The 16,765-nt window shown below is 33.0% G+C and overlaps 1 protein-coding gene across 1 annotated transcript in view; it reads left to right on the plus strand.

The window, feature by feature from the left end:
• The window catches only part of ADAMTS17 (ADAM metallopeptidase with thrombospondin type 1 motif 17), a 451,660-nt gene that overhangs the window by 92,834 nt on the left and 342,061 nt on the right, over positions 1-16,765 (plus strand). Inside the window, 3 exon segments of the mRNA XM_074295031.1 lie at positions 2,119-2,202; positions 2,853-3,010; positions 13,560-13,603. Of these exon segments, the coding sequence (XP_074151132.1) occupies positions 2,119-2,202; positions 2,853-3,010; positions 13,560-13,603 (286 nt within the window).

A 16,765-nucleotide genomic window follows, 5' to 3' on the forward strand; every position in this document is an offset into this window, starting at 1 on the left:
GCTCTTCTCCTACTTCAATAACTGATCTTTTCTGTCTCCTTTGCTGACTCCTCTTTCTAATTCGACTCCACAACTAAAGGTTTCTTTCAAAGTTCTGTCAGCTTTCTCCTTTCATTTTTTCCCTTCCTTTCTTTTCCTATCAGTAAATCAATCAATCAGCAAGTATTTCTTAAATGCCTACTAGGTGCTGGGAACATAGAGGGGGAAAAAATTCCACAAACTATGTTCTATTAAGGGAACATGTACTATGTGTGTGTATGCAAGTATGTATAGATGTAATACATGTAGATGTACACATACAAGAGATACTGAAATGTATATGTTGTTGGGATGTAAGTCCATACTACCATCTAAAGGGATGAGCAAAGCTCTGATGTTAAATGTGGCACTAGGGATTTTAAGAGGCATAGATGAAGAGGCAATGCATTCTGGAAATGGCAGACAGCCAATAAAACGAGATGGGAGATGGAAGATCCTATGTGAAGTAAAAAGAATGGCATTTTTGTTTGAACTGGATGGAATATGGGAAGTTGAATAATCTAAGATAGAGTTGGAAAGGTAGATTGGAGCCAGGTTGTAAAGGATTGTAAATACCAACAAAGGAGTTAATATTTGATCCCAGACTTAACTATGGAGTCATTTTTGAGTAGTATGGGAATGACATGGGTAGAAAACCCATTTCTTTTCTACTATTCATTCCAACTTCAGGTATATTTTCTATCCTGTTACCTAACTTATCCTTTTAAAAAAGAATGGAAACTAAAAGTGAACTTAATCTTAGTTTATTTGCATTCCTATCTATTTTTCACCTTGAATATTGACAAGGTACTAGTTTTGGTTTTGCTATCTTTAGAATTTTCTTTATAAATACCATTCATAATAGTTGTTTAGACTGGTAAAAAGCTATTAAGAATTGGAAGTATTGGGATAATTTAGAATATGTTACTAAACATTTGCCCTTTTATTTCTCTCACTAGATGCTGTGGCCAGGTAGATTGGTTCAATTTAGTATGTCTAGTATGTATAAATCACTTCAATACCTACAAAGATAAAAAACATAAATAAAATACTGCTCTTTACTTAGAAGAGCTTATGTCCTTTAAAAAATATCTCCTTGAATGGTAAATCATTAACAATTACTTTAAGTGTCTTATGATAAAGAACTCTGAAGAACCATCCTTGGTTGTGGTTAATTTAGCTAGAATTTAACTGAAAATTGAATTCCCATTCTTTTCTGTTAATTTAGTACTTCATGTTATTCCTTGACTTTTAAAAATATTTAAATACTTTAAAGTTTATCAAATATAGCTTCTCCATGTAATTTGGAAATCTAAAATGTGTTAGTGTAATACCAGAGAAACTGAGGCAAGATAGAGATTAGACATTTTTTAATAATTTATTTGAAAGGGAGAGATTTACTGGGATCAAATGGATCCATGGTTTGGTCCCAGGGCTGAATGAGACTATTGTCTCCAAGAATCCAGCATCCAACCAGCATCCAGCCTGCATCCAGCAACCAATGTGAGTTTTCAGTGACATATTTATACACAGAAGCTAAACAAAGACAGGAAGGTGGAGTCCAAACTCTGGTGAGTAGGAATCTCCAGGCAGGAACCATAAATCCAGTTCCAATAGGTTGGGGGGTAGTACCATAAATTCTAACAAGCTGGGAGTTAAGAAAGTGCTGACTACAGACATAAAGTCTAGATTCCCCCTTTTTGAGTTTACACATTGACAATTTACAACCTTAGAGCAAATAGCCCTGAGTTATATCAGTCTTCATGAACCAGAAGTGGGGGTTTGCAAATAAGGGGTTTGAGGCAGAACAATTAAAGAAACTGAGGCAGGACCAATTTAGGGAAACCTAGTTAGGACAATTAGGGAAACTGAGTCAGGACAATAAAAGAGAACGGTGGCACAACATTAGTATTTAGATTTTTAGTAAAATGATCTGCTTTCTCATTTTTAACACTATATATTTTATTAAATGTCTGCATCTCTTTTGAATTTATAAATATATTTGGGGACATTAAATTTTAGTCTAACTTTTTCAGATTCACTAATTTAATCCTTATTTGACATTACAATTAAAAATAATATTTTACAATTTATTAACAGGTATACAACATGTTTCAGCACCACAGCCTGGGAATTAAAGTTAATATTCAAGTCACCAAGCTTGTACTTCTTCGAAACCGCCCTGTAAGTTCTCATAGACACTTTGGATATTACATAATGCTTCTAATTTTTAAAAAAATGACCTGTGTGTGAAACTCAAGTATTTAAGAGGATGCCTTCAGGAAAAAAAAAAAAAACCTTCACTGATTCTCTTACTAGCTTAAAAAAGACCTTTGTTATCAAAAGCTACTTGTAGACTTCAGGTTCTACAGAGCCTACTCAACTGGACTGGCAGCAGCCCATTTATGTAGTTCTAGGCCTAGTAATTTAGTTGTTTACCATAAGGAGAAGATTGATTACTATATCTTGATCTTTTTTGACCATAGTGATTCATGAAACTACCAAAAAAGTATATAAAATGGATCTCAGTTTTCTGTAGCTTACTCATGACCACCCAGACCATGAGTTAGGAAGTTGTGAATTCATATCTTGCTTCAAATACTTAAGACCCTAAGTGTGTGTGTGACCCTAAGCAATTTATTTAATCTCTTTGAATCCCAGGTTCCTCATCTATAAATGAGGGACTGGTTTCAATGACCTCTAAATCCATTGCAGTTTTAAATCTATGACCCAATGCTATTTCTCTGAATGCATTGAATGAACTCTTATTTGCCTAAACATTTTCTTATTTAATTATTCTCTCCCCTCTACCACCTTTTTTTTTTCTCCCTAAGGCTAAGTTGTTTATTGGACACCATGGAGAAAGATCCTTGGAGAGTTTCTGTCACTGGCAAAATGAGGAATATGGAGGAGCAAAGTATCTTGGTAATAACCAAGTTCCTGGTGGAAAGGATGACATCCCTCCAGTGGATGCTGCTGTTTTTGTAACTAGGTAGTATAGATTTATATTTAGTTGATATGAAGAAGTAAACTCGTATACATTTAAAATTTTTAATTTTTGTGTATTTTAGAGTTTTTATAATTCTCAAAGAAAATTTGTAGTTCAATGTAACATGCCCTCCTGGCAGTTACTATTACCAGTCTGTCATAGGCTCAACAAAGTACCTTTGACCACTGACCTTTGCAATGTCAACTCTACCCGGTTTGCCTACTCTGAGGCCTTCAAAGGTCTCTGGCCATGATTTCTTGAATAGTAATTTAATAACCAGTAGCGCACTCAAGAACAGCCACGTGTAATCTTAAAAGCCTTTATTATACCTACTCACATAATGCCCTGACTTAATCCCCTGATTTGTTAGCTCCCTAGTGAACACCTGGTCTGAAGACCCACGTGTTCACTACCAAACTCCTTACCTCTCTTGGCTATCCATCAGCTTGGCTTGGCTACCCCAGACTAGGGAGCCAAGTTAAAGAGAGCGACTGCTGTCTGCAGTGGGCTTATAAAGGGCCTGTGAGGTCACACACACAGCCAACCAGCGAGAGAGTCACCCATTACGAAGCTATCTCAATATGGCCAGGATCCCACCCACAGGGAAGTCCTGTATCCACAGAGATTACTTCTGGGCCACTCAATCTCCTGTTGTGCTGTGGCCGCCCATTTAAATTCCCTTTTCTTGTTTTGTGTGAACTGCATCCTTATAGTTCAAAATGAGGTTTGATAAGGGTTTGAGGCAAATGTGAAGCTACTTGTCAGTTGACTTAGGCACAATACCTAAAGATGTACCAACATAAATTTACAGTTTTATGTGAGACATATACCAGAAGATTATTTGATAATTCAGATCTTGCAAAGATAGGTCAGAACTATCTGGTTTAAAAGATTTCTATAGCTTCTGTGTATGCTTCTCTTGAAATGCTATGTAAATTTAAGCAATAATGATTTAAATAGATGGCATCAGATCAATATTACACCTACCATTTTGGTACTACTTAAACTTGTTTGTATACTCATATAATGAAGAAGCTGTTTTTGATTAAGTGAACTTTACCATGTATCTGGAACATAGAACTGGGCCATAAATTTCTTAGTTTCAGAGATTCTTCAGTTATAGAAAAATGGAAAGGAAAGATTGTCTCTTGAAAATTGGTTTAGGCAATATTGATGTATTTTGTGCATCCCTTTCCTTTTTTTATTTTCAAAACCTGTTGCAGAAAGGCCTCTTTTAAAAAATCATTAGCAATAATTAATTATGATATCTATAAGAGATTCACTTCATTGATGCTTGAAATCATTCATTTGCAAACTATGGTAATACTTTTCTCCTAATTGAATTTATCTACTTGACTAAGCTAAGCATTTTTAAATGATAGATTATAGTTTAAAAATTCTCCTAAATATTTCGGAGACAATTATGATTTTGGAATATTCTTTTTCAAATCAAGCACATCTTCTTTTTTCTTCTTGATTTGGTATCCAGCTCAGTGTTGTACACTAAGTAGGTGCATAGTCGATGTTTCTTGAATTGTACTGAATTTGTTAAGGAGACATTGAAAAAAGGGGATTATAAAGATAAGATATCATGAGCCAAAATGTACCCTTTCGTCTCAAGATTATAGAAGCAAAAGTAGTCAGATTTAGTTGTTTGGATTTGGGACATATATGTATACATAATATTATATAATAAATGTAACAAAGGTATACTATATAAAATATTAAATCAAAATATATCAACAAATACCAAGTCAAGATAATGTGTTAAATATAAAATATTTGAGTACATGTATATGTGTATGTATTATATGCATATATGGATATATAAAAATATATATGAAATATATATATATATATATATATATACATACATGTTATATATGTATTTATCCATATACATTATTTTGTAAAAACATGGATTTATTACACATCATTTTGTATATATGTATATAAGTTTATGCACATGCATACATACATATACACATACACAAGGAGGCATATATACATATACACAAACACACACATATATGTATGCATATATGTAGGTAACTAAAATATCCTGCTTTTGCAACCTTCAAGTTCAAAGACCCTTCAAGTTCTTTTACAATCTGTCCCTTATTCATTTTTAGCCACTCTACTGTTAAATCAGTCTCTTTTTTTGTGCTTGGAGATGCAAACAGTACCTTTTTGCCTCTCTGCCTTTATTCACACTGTTCTTTGTGGTTAGAAGATCTTCCATCCTTCCACATACTCTAAAACTCAAGTCTAATGCCACTTCCCATTCTTATGGCAGAGAGGGAATTTCTCCTTAAGTCCTCTGTCCAGTAATGATCTTCCCTTTGCAGATTTTATAGTATTTCATTTTGCAGATTTCCCTTTTTATTAATGAATCGTTCTTCTTTTAAGATTGTGTTTGACTTTTGAAAACAAAAAGAAATTGAGAGCCAAGTGGTGAAAAAGATGAGGGATCAACTTGATATGATTATTTTTATTTAAAAAATACAGGGACTTAGGGGGCAGCTAGGTGGCGCAGTGGATAGCTTACCAGCTCTGAAGTCAGGAGGACTTGAGTTCAAATTTGACCTTAGACACTTAAGACTTCCTAGATGCGTGACCCTGGGCAAGTCACTTAACTCCAATTGCCTCAGTTAAAATATATATAGTAACTTGCAATAAAGTGACTTTTCTTGTGTGTCATACTAACTTTACATTTTCAAAAGTCAAATTCCAAAAAAATATATCTAAGCAACAATAGTGTCTGTGAAGTATATATAGACTCCCAAGATAACTACTTTGACAATACTTCTTTGGATTTTATATATTTTGATACATTTGTTTTTAAAATAATCTCATTACCTTTTAGGCCTATCTTATGCTATTTTCTCCTTAATAATGTTCCCTTTCTCTACTGAGATGACAAAATTATTGTGAATGAACTTATTGGGAATATTCAAGAAGCACTGTCACCAGAACAAGAGCTAACAAAGCTCAGCCCTGTTCAAGAGTTCTCATCAGACATGAAATCATCTTCAGGCATTGGTTTAGGTTTTTTTAAAATAGTTTCCTTTACACATTGGTAATATTTTGTCTAAAAATGCCTCCTTCTAATTGAAGCATATGGGGTAAGGTCATTTTAAAACACTGTGGTGCTTTGTGTTGATATTCATTAAAGAAGAGACTAAAGAGTATTTTATGGTAAATGGAGGGAACACCAACGTCTGGAAAAACCAGAGTTTCTTCAGCTGTAAGGGAAAGGGTAGGCTTTTTCTTCATCTTTGTGGTGACTGTTCTAATACTTTTGGGAAAATTCTTAATTTCTGTCTCGTCTTTCCTGTATCTCCTTATACATTAGTTTTCCTTCTTTGATTTTATTCATTCAGCAAACATTTATTAACTGCTTATTATGTGCCAGGAAATAAGCATAGTTACATAAATTAAGATCTTTTTTAATGTGCCTTTTTTTTTTTTTGGAAAGGGTCAGGAGAAAAGATTGGGATAAAATCATGTATATACAGCTCCACCTATGAGTCTTTGCCAAGCATCACGCTAAAGGCACCAATGTAGTCCAGTAAAAAGAACACTGAACCTGGAGTTAGAAATTTAAATTCAGCCTTAGATATTTACTAACTTTGGGATTCTGCCAAATCACTTAACATATCTATCTTAAAAAAATATTAGGTAGCATTTATATAGCACTTATTATGTGCTAGGCACTGTGCTAAGTGCCTCCCAATTATTTTCTCATTTGATTCACACAATAACCCTGGACAATAGATGTTATTAGTATGCCCATTTTACAGATGAGGTGACAGAGTAAATGACTGGACCAGAGTTATACAGATATAAAGGTCTAAAACAGATTTGAACATGGGTCTTTCTGACTCCAGACCTGATTGTCTAAATAATATGCCACATAACCCAGGTAGTTATGAGGATATATTGAAATATTGATAAAGTGCTTTATAAACCCTATTATTTTATATAAATGCTAGTTATGACAGCATTGTAAATGTGGTAAGATTTAGTGACTTAAATATGTATTGGGAGTTCCCCATAAGCAATAAGATGATTATTTAACAACTATTAGAAAGTAGCTGCTCAGGTACTGATGATAAGCATAAAGACCATACCATTTTGTGAAAAATTGGGCATGAGACTATTTCTGTTCTTTAAAAGTGATTGAATTTTTCCAGGGTAATCTTATATTTACTCAAGTATTTAGTTGTATGCTCCACAAAGCAGACAGTGTTTAGAGTGAATTCTTGCCTTGAGGGTCCTGAATCCTTTTACTAGCCAACTATATAATCCTGAACTTGACTATATAATCCTGGATGCTCACCAGCCTTGACAGATGGACCATCAACAGAGGATATGAAAATGACATCATGTCCAGTCAAAGGAAGTGAGCCAGAAAAAGCAGGAGCTGGGCTTGCATAAGTTACAGCTGTGTAGAAGACCAGAAACCGCCCCTCCAGGGGCTGACTCTTTGGGAATGTTGCAGGAGAGCTGCAACTGTAAAGGAGAGTCAGGACCTTTTTCAATCCCTCTCTCTAGCCTGTCTGGTTGGATTATTCTTACCTCTTGTCCAACAACCATTCCCCACAAAGTAGGAAATAGGCTTATTCCCACCAATTCCTTCATTTATATCCAATGCCATAATAATAAAATAATAGAAGTGACGGGGAAAATTCTTGTAAGGAAAATGAAAAAGACAACTTGTCCTGTGGTGTGATTTTCTTAATATATTTATTTGTTTTTTGCTCTATTTCAGCACCTGATTTAATTCCAGATGCTACTCAATAAATTGCACACACACACACACATTATATAATTATGCATTTATTTGGTTCTTCAATGCAGAATAGATTTCTATTATCTAAGTTGAGATGATATATAAAAGTATTTGACAAATCTTAAAGCTATTATGATGATAATGATCATTATTTGTGAGTGGTGAGAGAGTACCTAACATAGCTCTCTTAGGAAACATGGTTAGTCCTATCAGGTTTCCAAAAATTGGTGAAGAGACACAGGCTTCTTCAAGCTATTGGTATGAATGAATACAGAATGAGAAAGTTGGCTATTTGGTAAATTTCCCAGAGTTTCACATGAGAAATGAACAGAGGAATCCAAATTTTTCTTTTTGTTTTGGGAGTGTTTTGTTTTGTTTTGAAAAGTAAACTTTTTGGAGGATTAGTGGCAACAGTGGATAGATTGCTGCACCTGGAATCTGGCTTGCTCTCAGATACTTACTAGTTGTGTGACCTCGGCAACTCACTTAAACTTCTTTGCCTCAGTTACCTCATCTGTAAAATAAGCTGAAGAAGGAAGTGTTAAATTGCTCCAGTATCTTTGTCAACAAAATTGGAGTCACAGATGTGATTGAAATGATTAACAACAAGCATTACAGGGAAAAAAAATTGTGTCCCATTTTCTGAGAACAAAAAATAATTAATACCTTCCTACTTTAATATATTAGGATAAAGAATACTGTTCCTAACTATTATTTCTTTTGCAACTGTATTTAGTCAAAGCACCAGGGGCCTCAGGCCAAATTAATAAAATAATTCTCTTTTCTTATTTGATTACAACAGCTTGCTTTCTATGAGGAAAGAGATAATCCCGTCTGCTTTGCTGGGGTATAATAATGTATCCCATAATGTCCTGGAGTGTTGAATTACATATTTTAGACCACCAGATTTCCTTTATCATGGAACTGCAGAACATAAGAAAGAAGCAAAAATACTATAGTGCTTTATTCATTAGTCACTCAGTCTCTTTGAGATGGATTTTCTTAAGGATGGCATCTTGCCACTTTCCAATAGTTTAGTTATCTCTTGTCAGGATGAAAGTAGCTTTTGGTTGTGTTGGCTGATGTAATATAATAAACCCTTAAATAAACTCTAGCTCTGGAATGGATTTTTGTGCCAATCCTATCTTCAGCAAATATCAGGTAATTTTTAATTTTTTTTTAATATTTGAAAAGCAAAGCTAGCCTGGAATGAAATGGAGTATTAGGAAATTATAGCTGTTTCAGTTCTTGTTTTTTTTTCTTATTAGTGCTCCTTCCTTTTCCTCCTCTTCTACTCTCTGCCTTTAGGTCCCAAAACACAAACTCTTTCCTCTTCATCTACTCTAGTTTACAGATGGTTGTCATTAAGATTTCTTCAATATTAAAGGATCCTGTTACTCCTCCTCCACTTCCAGTTATAGTGCCATCTATTTCTGCTTCCTGTCTTTATTTGGGGTTTCAATTATATTGGCAGCCTCCAGTGTTTAATATTTTTCCCTCTACTTGTCTTTGTTGCTTCTCCAAAATGGAAGTATTACATAACATTATGAGCAGCCTTAAATCTATATAGAAAGAATACATCACCTACACGGATGGCTAAGTGGCTAAGAAGAACATTTTTTTTTTAATCCTCATCAACATGCAGGCGTGTGATACTTAATTGTTAAGAGTTTTCATTCCTTTGGTATGAGACTTTAAACTTTGCCACGGAAAAAAGTAACTCAAACTTTCATCAGTCTCTTAATAGGTATCTGTTAAGCAACTGACAACCATATATACCAGATACTGTTAGATGACAGGATACAAAGATGAAATCTAGCCTTAAGGAGCTAATGGTATCTTTCTAGTGAACTATATTATCTCCACATATAAATAAATACAATATATTTACAAAATGAATACAAAGATTTGGGTCAGAAAGTGCTGACAATTGAGACAGCAGGTAGAACCTCTAGAAGGAAGTAGCATTTCAGCTGAGCTTTGATGGATGTTAGACATTCTAAGAGGCCAGTGAGGAATGCTTTGTTGATTTCTGATTTGTTGAACACCATCCATCACACTGATCTAGTTTTGGGGTATTAAAAGAGAAAGAGGACAAGGACAAGATCAAGAAGAAATTGAAGGATAACAGTAAAGTAGAACTGGCCACCTATAAAGTTGGGCTTTCAAAAAGAGAAAAGTGAGGGTGGTATAAAATCTGATGGCCTAGAAAAACAAGGGAAGAGATAGAATGACTGGGTTTTACACTGGAAATTAAGTTTAGGAGGAATTAAACACAGGAGGTTAGGGATTGTGGAAGGAGAATATTTGAGTACATGAACATGAACAAGTATGAACATCTCTGTTCATCTTAGTAGAGTTGAGACAGATGAACTAGAAAGTAAATTTAATTAAGGCAGAAGTTCTTAATACTTTTTTTTTAAAAAACTATTTTAACAATCACATATAAATTTAATTGATTTTCTTTCTATTCCTGTGCTCAGGGTCGATCACACAGTTAATAAGTATTTCAAGTTGGATTTGAACTCAGGGCTTCTTGACTTTAGACCCAACACTCTATCCACTAAAGTGGGTATCATTTTTTATTAAAGATACAGCCATATGAGGAAAGTCAGGAGCAAAAAACATTTTTAAGAGCAATAGAGGCAGGGGAAGAAGTGATATGATCATCTGAATATTTTATTAATATATAACATTTTGTTTTATGCACATAAAAATATATTCTGAGAAGCATTCTGCCTTTATCATATTACTCAAAGGATTCCATGACACACACACCCACAGTCACAAATTTAAGAATCCCTGATTAAAGGGGATAGCAACATATACATTAAAATCTCAAAGTATAATGGACTAAGAGAGATATGAGCTGAATACTTATACTTTATTCATTTACTGAATTTTATTGCCTCCAGAAGAAAGCACAAAATTCTCTGTTTGGCTTTCTCATAAACTAACTTCTCTCCTATCACACACAACTTTCCAGTCTTCATACCCTTCTTGACTGATTAATAAAGTTTGTGCAGAGGACTTTTCTAGTTGCTATGTAAATACAGAGTAGACATTAGATAATTGTTTGAATTTAATTTACAAATGGGTAAACTGAGGCACAAAATATTACATAGTCAAAATTGAAAAATCCTAATTAATCTTGGGTAATTCAACACTTCCCAGCATTTATAAATGATGTGCAAACATACTCCTCGTTTCAAGTCTCAGCTGGGAAGAATATAGATTATCTATCTGAATGATTAAAAAAGCTGGATGAGGTGAGTGGGAGCAAGTGGGTAAGGAGTGTGGCAGATGGGAGGGATGGAGGGAAGAGAGGAAAGAATAGACTTGAGAAGGGTAGAAATTAGAAAGTTTGACAAATAATTGGATATGAAGGATGAAAAGAAGGGAAGAGTATCAGACAGGCCTTTTTAATTGTTCAGACAGATAACCTATATTCTAGTTTAGATTCTTATTCTTCTCATTTGAGTGACTACACCTTCCCAGCTGATCTCCAGGCCTTTAATCCTTTCCTTCTCCAGCTGGGCCACAACTTCTATCCTGAGGCTATAATCTCAGGTCTATCTTCATTGAGGACTTTCAGAATTGTACTTTGGGGAATGATCTCATTTACACAGCATGCCATGACTATGAATGATATCTTTGAGGCTTATATCTGATCACATCACTCCTTTAGTGGCTACCTTCTAACTTAAGGGAAAAATAAACTTCCAGGCATGCCATTGAGCTAGAAGGAACTTCACTAATCATCTAGGTGACTCGGCAGATAGACCTGGAGTTAGAAACACTTATGGCTATTTGGTCTTGGGAACACTTCAGCTCTGTCTCAGTTTTTTCATCTGTAAACTGGGAATAATAATAGCATACTCCTCTCTCAGGGCTGTTGTGAAGATAAAATGAATTAGTATTATATAATTCTTTGCAAACCTTAAAGAACTATATAAAGAATAGCCACAATAATTACTATTATTACAGCTATGGTTTACTCATTTCATAATTGAGGAAAATACAGCCCAAAAAGATAAGTGAAATCCTTTCACCATCCAGCTCTTTCTCATCCTTCCAGGTTGAATTTCTGTTATTCTCCCTCATTCAATCCATATTTGATTTAAACTGGCTTACTTGGGGTTCCTTTTATACCACATTCTATCTTACTTTATACCTCTACACAGAGTATCCCCCTTCTAACTTCTAACTCTTAGAATGGCCAGCTCCCTTTAAGGGTTGGTCAGGTGACCCTCACTTCCTTAAGGATTTTTCCTAATTAATCACATTACAATGTTCAATCTACTCATATACATACCAAATTATGTTAGATTTACTTAAAGGTATATCCTAAAAGGCCAATATAAGCTCTGATCTTTATATCCTGAGTGCCTAGCAATGTTTTTCACTTAAATAGTCTTTCAATTAGTCAATAAACATGTATTAAGTTCCTCCTTTATGCCAGGCACTGTGCTAAATTCAGGGGATACAAAAAGAAGTCAAAGACAGTCTCTGCCCTCAAGGACTTCACAATCCAATACAGGAAACAACATATAGATAAATATATACAGGATAACAAGATATGCACAGGATAAATAGAAAATAATTAAAAAAGGAAAGACACTAGAATTAAAATAATCAAAAAATACTTCCAGCAAAAGATGGAATTTTAATTAAGACAAAAAGGAAAACAGGGAGGTAAGTAGATAGTAGAGAAAAGAGAATATTCCGGGTACTGGAACTGGAGCCAGATAATATTCCTGGAACAGAGAGATGGAGTGTCTTATATGTAGAACAACCACTGGACCAGTATCATAGATCAAGGAGTTCATAGTGTGGAGTAAGATGCAAGTAGACTTGTCTTTAAGGACTTTGCAGTTTAGTGTACACAACATGATATGGGCAGCAATAAAACACAATTGATGCCTAAAAATTGGGGAATAGCAGATCAAGTTGTGGCATGTTATTGTAATAGAATATTATTGTGCTTAAAGAAAGTTTGAGCTCACAGAAAAACATAAAAATAAGACTGCACAAAATAAGACTAAAATGAGCAGAACCAAGAGAACATTGTATACAGCAACAGAAATATTGTTTCAAGAATGACTTTGAAGAAATAAGTGATTTTTAATATTATGAAGACCCCAAATAACTATAAGAAACATATGAAGAAAAATGCTATCTCCATTCAGAGAAAACTGATATAAATAGAAACATGTATAGAATAATTATATATATATATATATATATATATATATGTGTGTGTGTGTGTGTGTGTGTGTAGATAGACAGATAGATAGATAGATAGATAAATAGATAGATATCCCCACACAATCTCATGTGTTTGCATAGATATACGCCTAATAGTAGCCAGCTCTAGGGTGAGGTGAGAGGAAAAAATAAATTTACATGATAATTTGTACAATACATAATTTGAAAGAAATAGCAAATTTGCCATAATCTTTATTGCACTTATAAAAATGTTTGCTTTATTCTATAAATTAAAAATGAAATTTAATAATGAAAAATTAAGGTAACAATATGTATATGAGAGAATTATTATGCTACCTGTTGAAAATATTATTTTACATAAGTTTTATAATTTTTACTATCACTAAAACTTATGGTTACTATTTGTATCACAACGTCCCAACTATGGTAGACAATGATGGTTAATTAGTAGGGACGGCATGCTTATATGATTCTATTGTATCATTGGAGGAGCTGCATAAATCTGACTTTGCTGCATTTATTTTCTAGGACAGACTTCTGTGTACACAAAGATGAACCATGTGACACTGTGGGTGAGTTATAAAATTACAACAATAATTTGGAACTAGTTTTGTACTGGGAATCAACAATGTATCTTAGTAACTTCCAATTTCATGAGAGTGTATACTCTGGGAATATTTTTAAGGCATACATTTATTGAATACTCAGTCATAAAGGATATTATTTTTATAATAACCAAACTAAAGAAACTAAAATTTAACTGAATTTAAAATTTTAATTAGCTTTAAATATAAACTTTAAAAAGTAAATAAAATGCTAAATTTTTTGAAACATTAGATTATGTCTGTGGTATTGATTGTAAACTCCGAGGATAAAGGGATTACCTCCATGTATTTCTTTTGGTAGAGTGCTCACCATAATGCCAAATGTCATTAAGCAGTTAAAAAAAATTTGATGATAAAACCTGGTTAAATGATAGAAGAATTATGTAAGAATTAAGCCTTAGAACTGAATTGAACTTCAACTTTATCTCTGTTTCTTGCTCTTATTACCTTGATAAAATTTCCTACAACACTGCTGGGCCAATTGCAAGTATTTATCATTCTCTCTTTGACTATAGAGAAGTGAGGATAGAGAATTGAATTATCGTGTAGCTTTTAAATTTGACCTCAATGATCTATTTAAGAATGTAAATAGATAATCTTAGGCTAATTATTTTTTTTTAGTTGACCCCCTTTATTTTCTCATCTGTACTTGGGTACTGGCTTAAGTTGCAGACTGGCTCTTTTACTCAATGAGATTATTTGGTTTTTACTTCTTATAAAGAATTATTTTACTACCTTCAAGATTTCTAATCAATGGCAAAAAATAAAAACAAAAACAAAAACAAAACAAAAAAACCCCTCCCTTTCCTGGCCACCGTTTCCATATATGTATTCTCTTTCCAAACTAGAATAAAAACTCCTTATGGCCAAGAATTGTCTTTTGTATGTTTATATCACTAGAACATACCACAGTATTTGGCAAACAGTTGTCATTTAATAAATGGGAGTTTTTCCCCACTATTCCCTCACAAACAGTGGTAATCTTCATATGCAATGTATATGCTGAGGCCATTCCCAAAAGTATAATTTTTAATTTCCCTCTGTATCTTCAGTATTCCCAATGTAATTTGCAATAATTATGTTTTTTATTGAAATCATTGCAGAGTATTGTGTTAATAGGTGAAAAACAAGGAAAGAGAAAAACTTAGTAGTAAATATAAACATTCATCAAGAGGTTTAGAGGCTTCATTGCACAAAATCAAAATTCAAAATGTAGAATTCTTTTCAGATTAACAAATCTTTCTTTAGTGTTTTGAGAATGAGAGGAAGTAAACATGGTTATGAAAAATATATATACTATATAATTTAAATGTCAACAAAATGTATGCTAAATCTCCTTATTTTCCCTGGGGATTCTTCATGATATACTTATTTTATTTAAATCCAATGGAAAATATACTTTCAAGGAAGAGGTGTGTAAACTTTAAGTATAAACTGTAGAAATGATTGTGGTGATTTCTGCAGAAAAGCAAAGCTGATGGAAAACATAAAAATAATCACTATTCTTTCTTGTTGTTTATAATTTTTTTTCATGCTGCCACATTGCAGATAAGTAAATTCAACTTGTCAATATCATATAATATATTTACTGAATCTCAGGGCACCAACTTTTTTGGCTTGGTTCATTCTTGTACAATTTAAAAATACACATGATATTAGTTATAAAATTATACTAACAAATAATTGTCTGTTCCTAATATATTTTAACAAAAGGGTAAGTTATGAATTACATAATCATGACATTAATTAAGCAATTCTCTTAGCCCATAAAATGTATGGTCTGTACTGCTCATCTGGCACTTAACATTTTTTTTTTATATTGTTGCTTTATGCTGTTTGACTTTTTATGTCAATTTTATTTAATTAGGTCATAATTCCTTGAAAACAGGGAATTAATCATATACCTAACTATGCACATAATAGGTGTTTTTTAAATTATCTCTATTGTTGGAGAAATGACAGTCATGTAGTTTCATAGAGAGTAGTGGTGCATTACAATGTTGTCAGCATATTTTTTTTACATTTTCTTTGTCAGTTGAATGATTTGCAACTCTTAATTACCTCTTCTTGAATTTTAATAAATCTATTTCTTTTTTCCCATTTTATTTATTTTTAATACACATTGCTTTATGAATCATGTTGGGAGAAAAAATTCAGAGCAAAATAAAAAAATCATAGAAGAGATTAAAAAAAAAACAAACAGAAAAAAGAAGTGAACATAGCTGTCCAAAGTCTATAGGGATTACTCTGAATTATTAAACCATTGAGAAGAACCAAGTCTTTCATAGTTGATCATTGCACATTCTTGCTGTTACTGTGTACAATGTAATTCTGGTTCTGCTGGTTTTGCTCAATATCAGTTCATGTAAATCTTCCCAGGCCTTTTAAAAATCAGCTTGTTTATCATTTTTTATAGAACAATAATTCTTCATTACTTTCATATACCACAACATGTTCAGTCATTCCCCAATTGATGGACATCTACTCATTTTTTCAATTCTTTGCTACCACCAAAAAAAAAAAAAAAAAAAAAAAAAAATTGTTACAAATGTTTTTTGCACTCGTAGGTCCTTTACCCTCCTTTATAATTTCCTTGGTGTACAGACATAGTAATGACACTTATGGGTCAAAGGGTATGTATAATTTTATAGCCATTTGAGTATAATTCCAGAATTGTTGAATCATTTCACAACTCTACCAACAATGCATTAGTGTCTTTGTTTTTCCACACCAATCCTTATCTTTTCTTGTTATCTTAGCCAATCTAAGAGATATGTGGTGATACCTCAAAGTTGTTTTAGTTTGCATTTCTTTAATCAATTATTTTGTTATGTTATTTAGAGTATTTTTCACATGACTATAGGTGGCTTTAGTTTCATCATCTGAAAATTGTCTTTTCATATCCTTTGACCATTTATCATTTGGGGAAATGACTTCAATTCTTATAAATTTGACACAGTTCTTTATATATTTTAGAAATGAAACTTTCCTCAAACATGCTGGCTATAAAGATTTTTTCCCCCAGTTTTGTACTTCCCTTTTATCTTGTTTCTGTTGGTTTTGTTTTTGCAAAAGCTTTTTAAATTTAAAGATGTTCATTTTATCTTTCATAACTTTTTCTAGTTCTTA

The sequence above is a fragment of the Sminthopsis crassicaudata genome, chromosome 2, assembly GCF_048593235.1.
Source record: "Sminthopsis crassicaudata isolate SCR6 chromosome 2, ASM4859323v1, whole genome shotgun sequence".
NCBI classification, from domain to species: domain Eukaryota; kingdom Metazoa; phylum Chordata; class Mammalia; order Dasyuromorphia; family Dasyuridae; genus Sminthopsis; species Sminthopsis crassicaudata.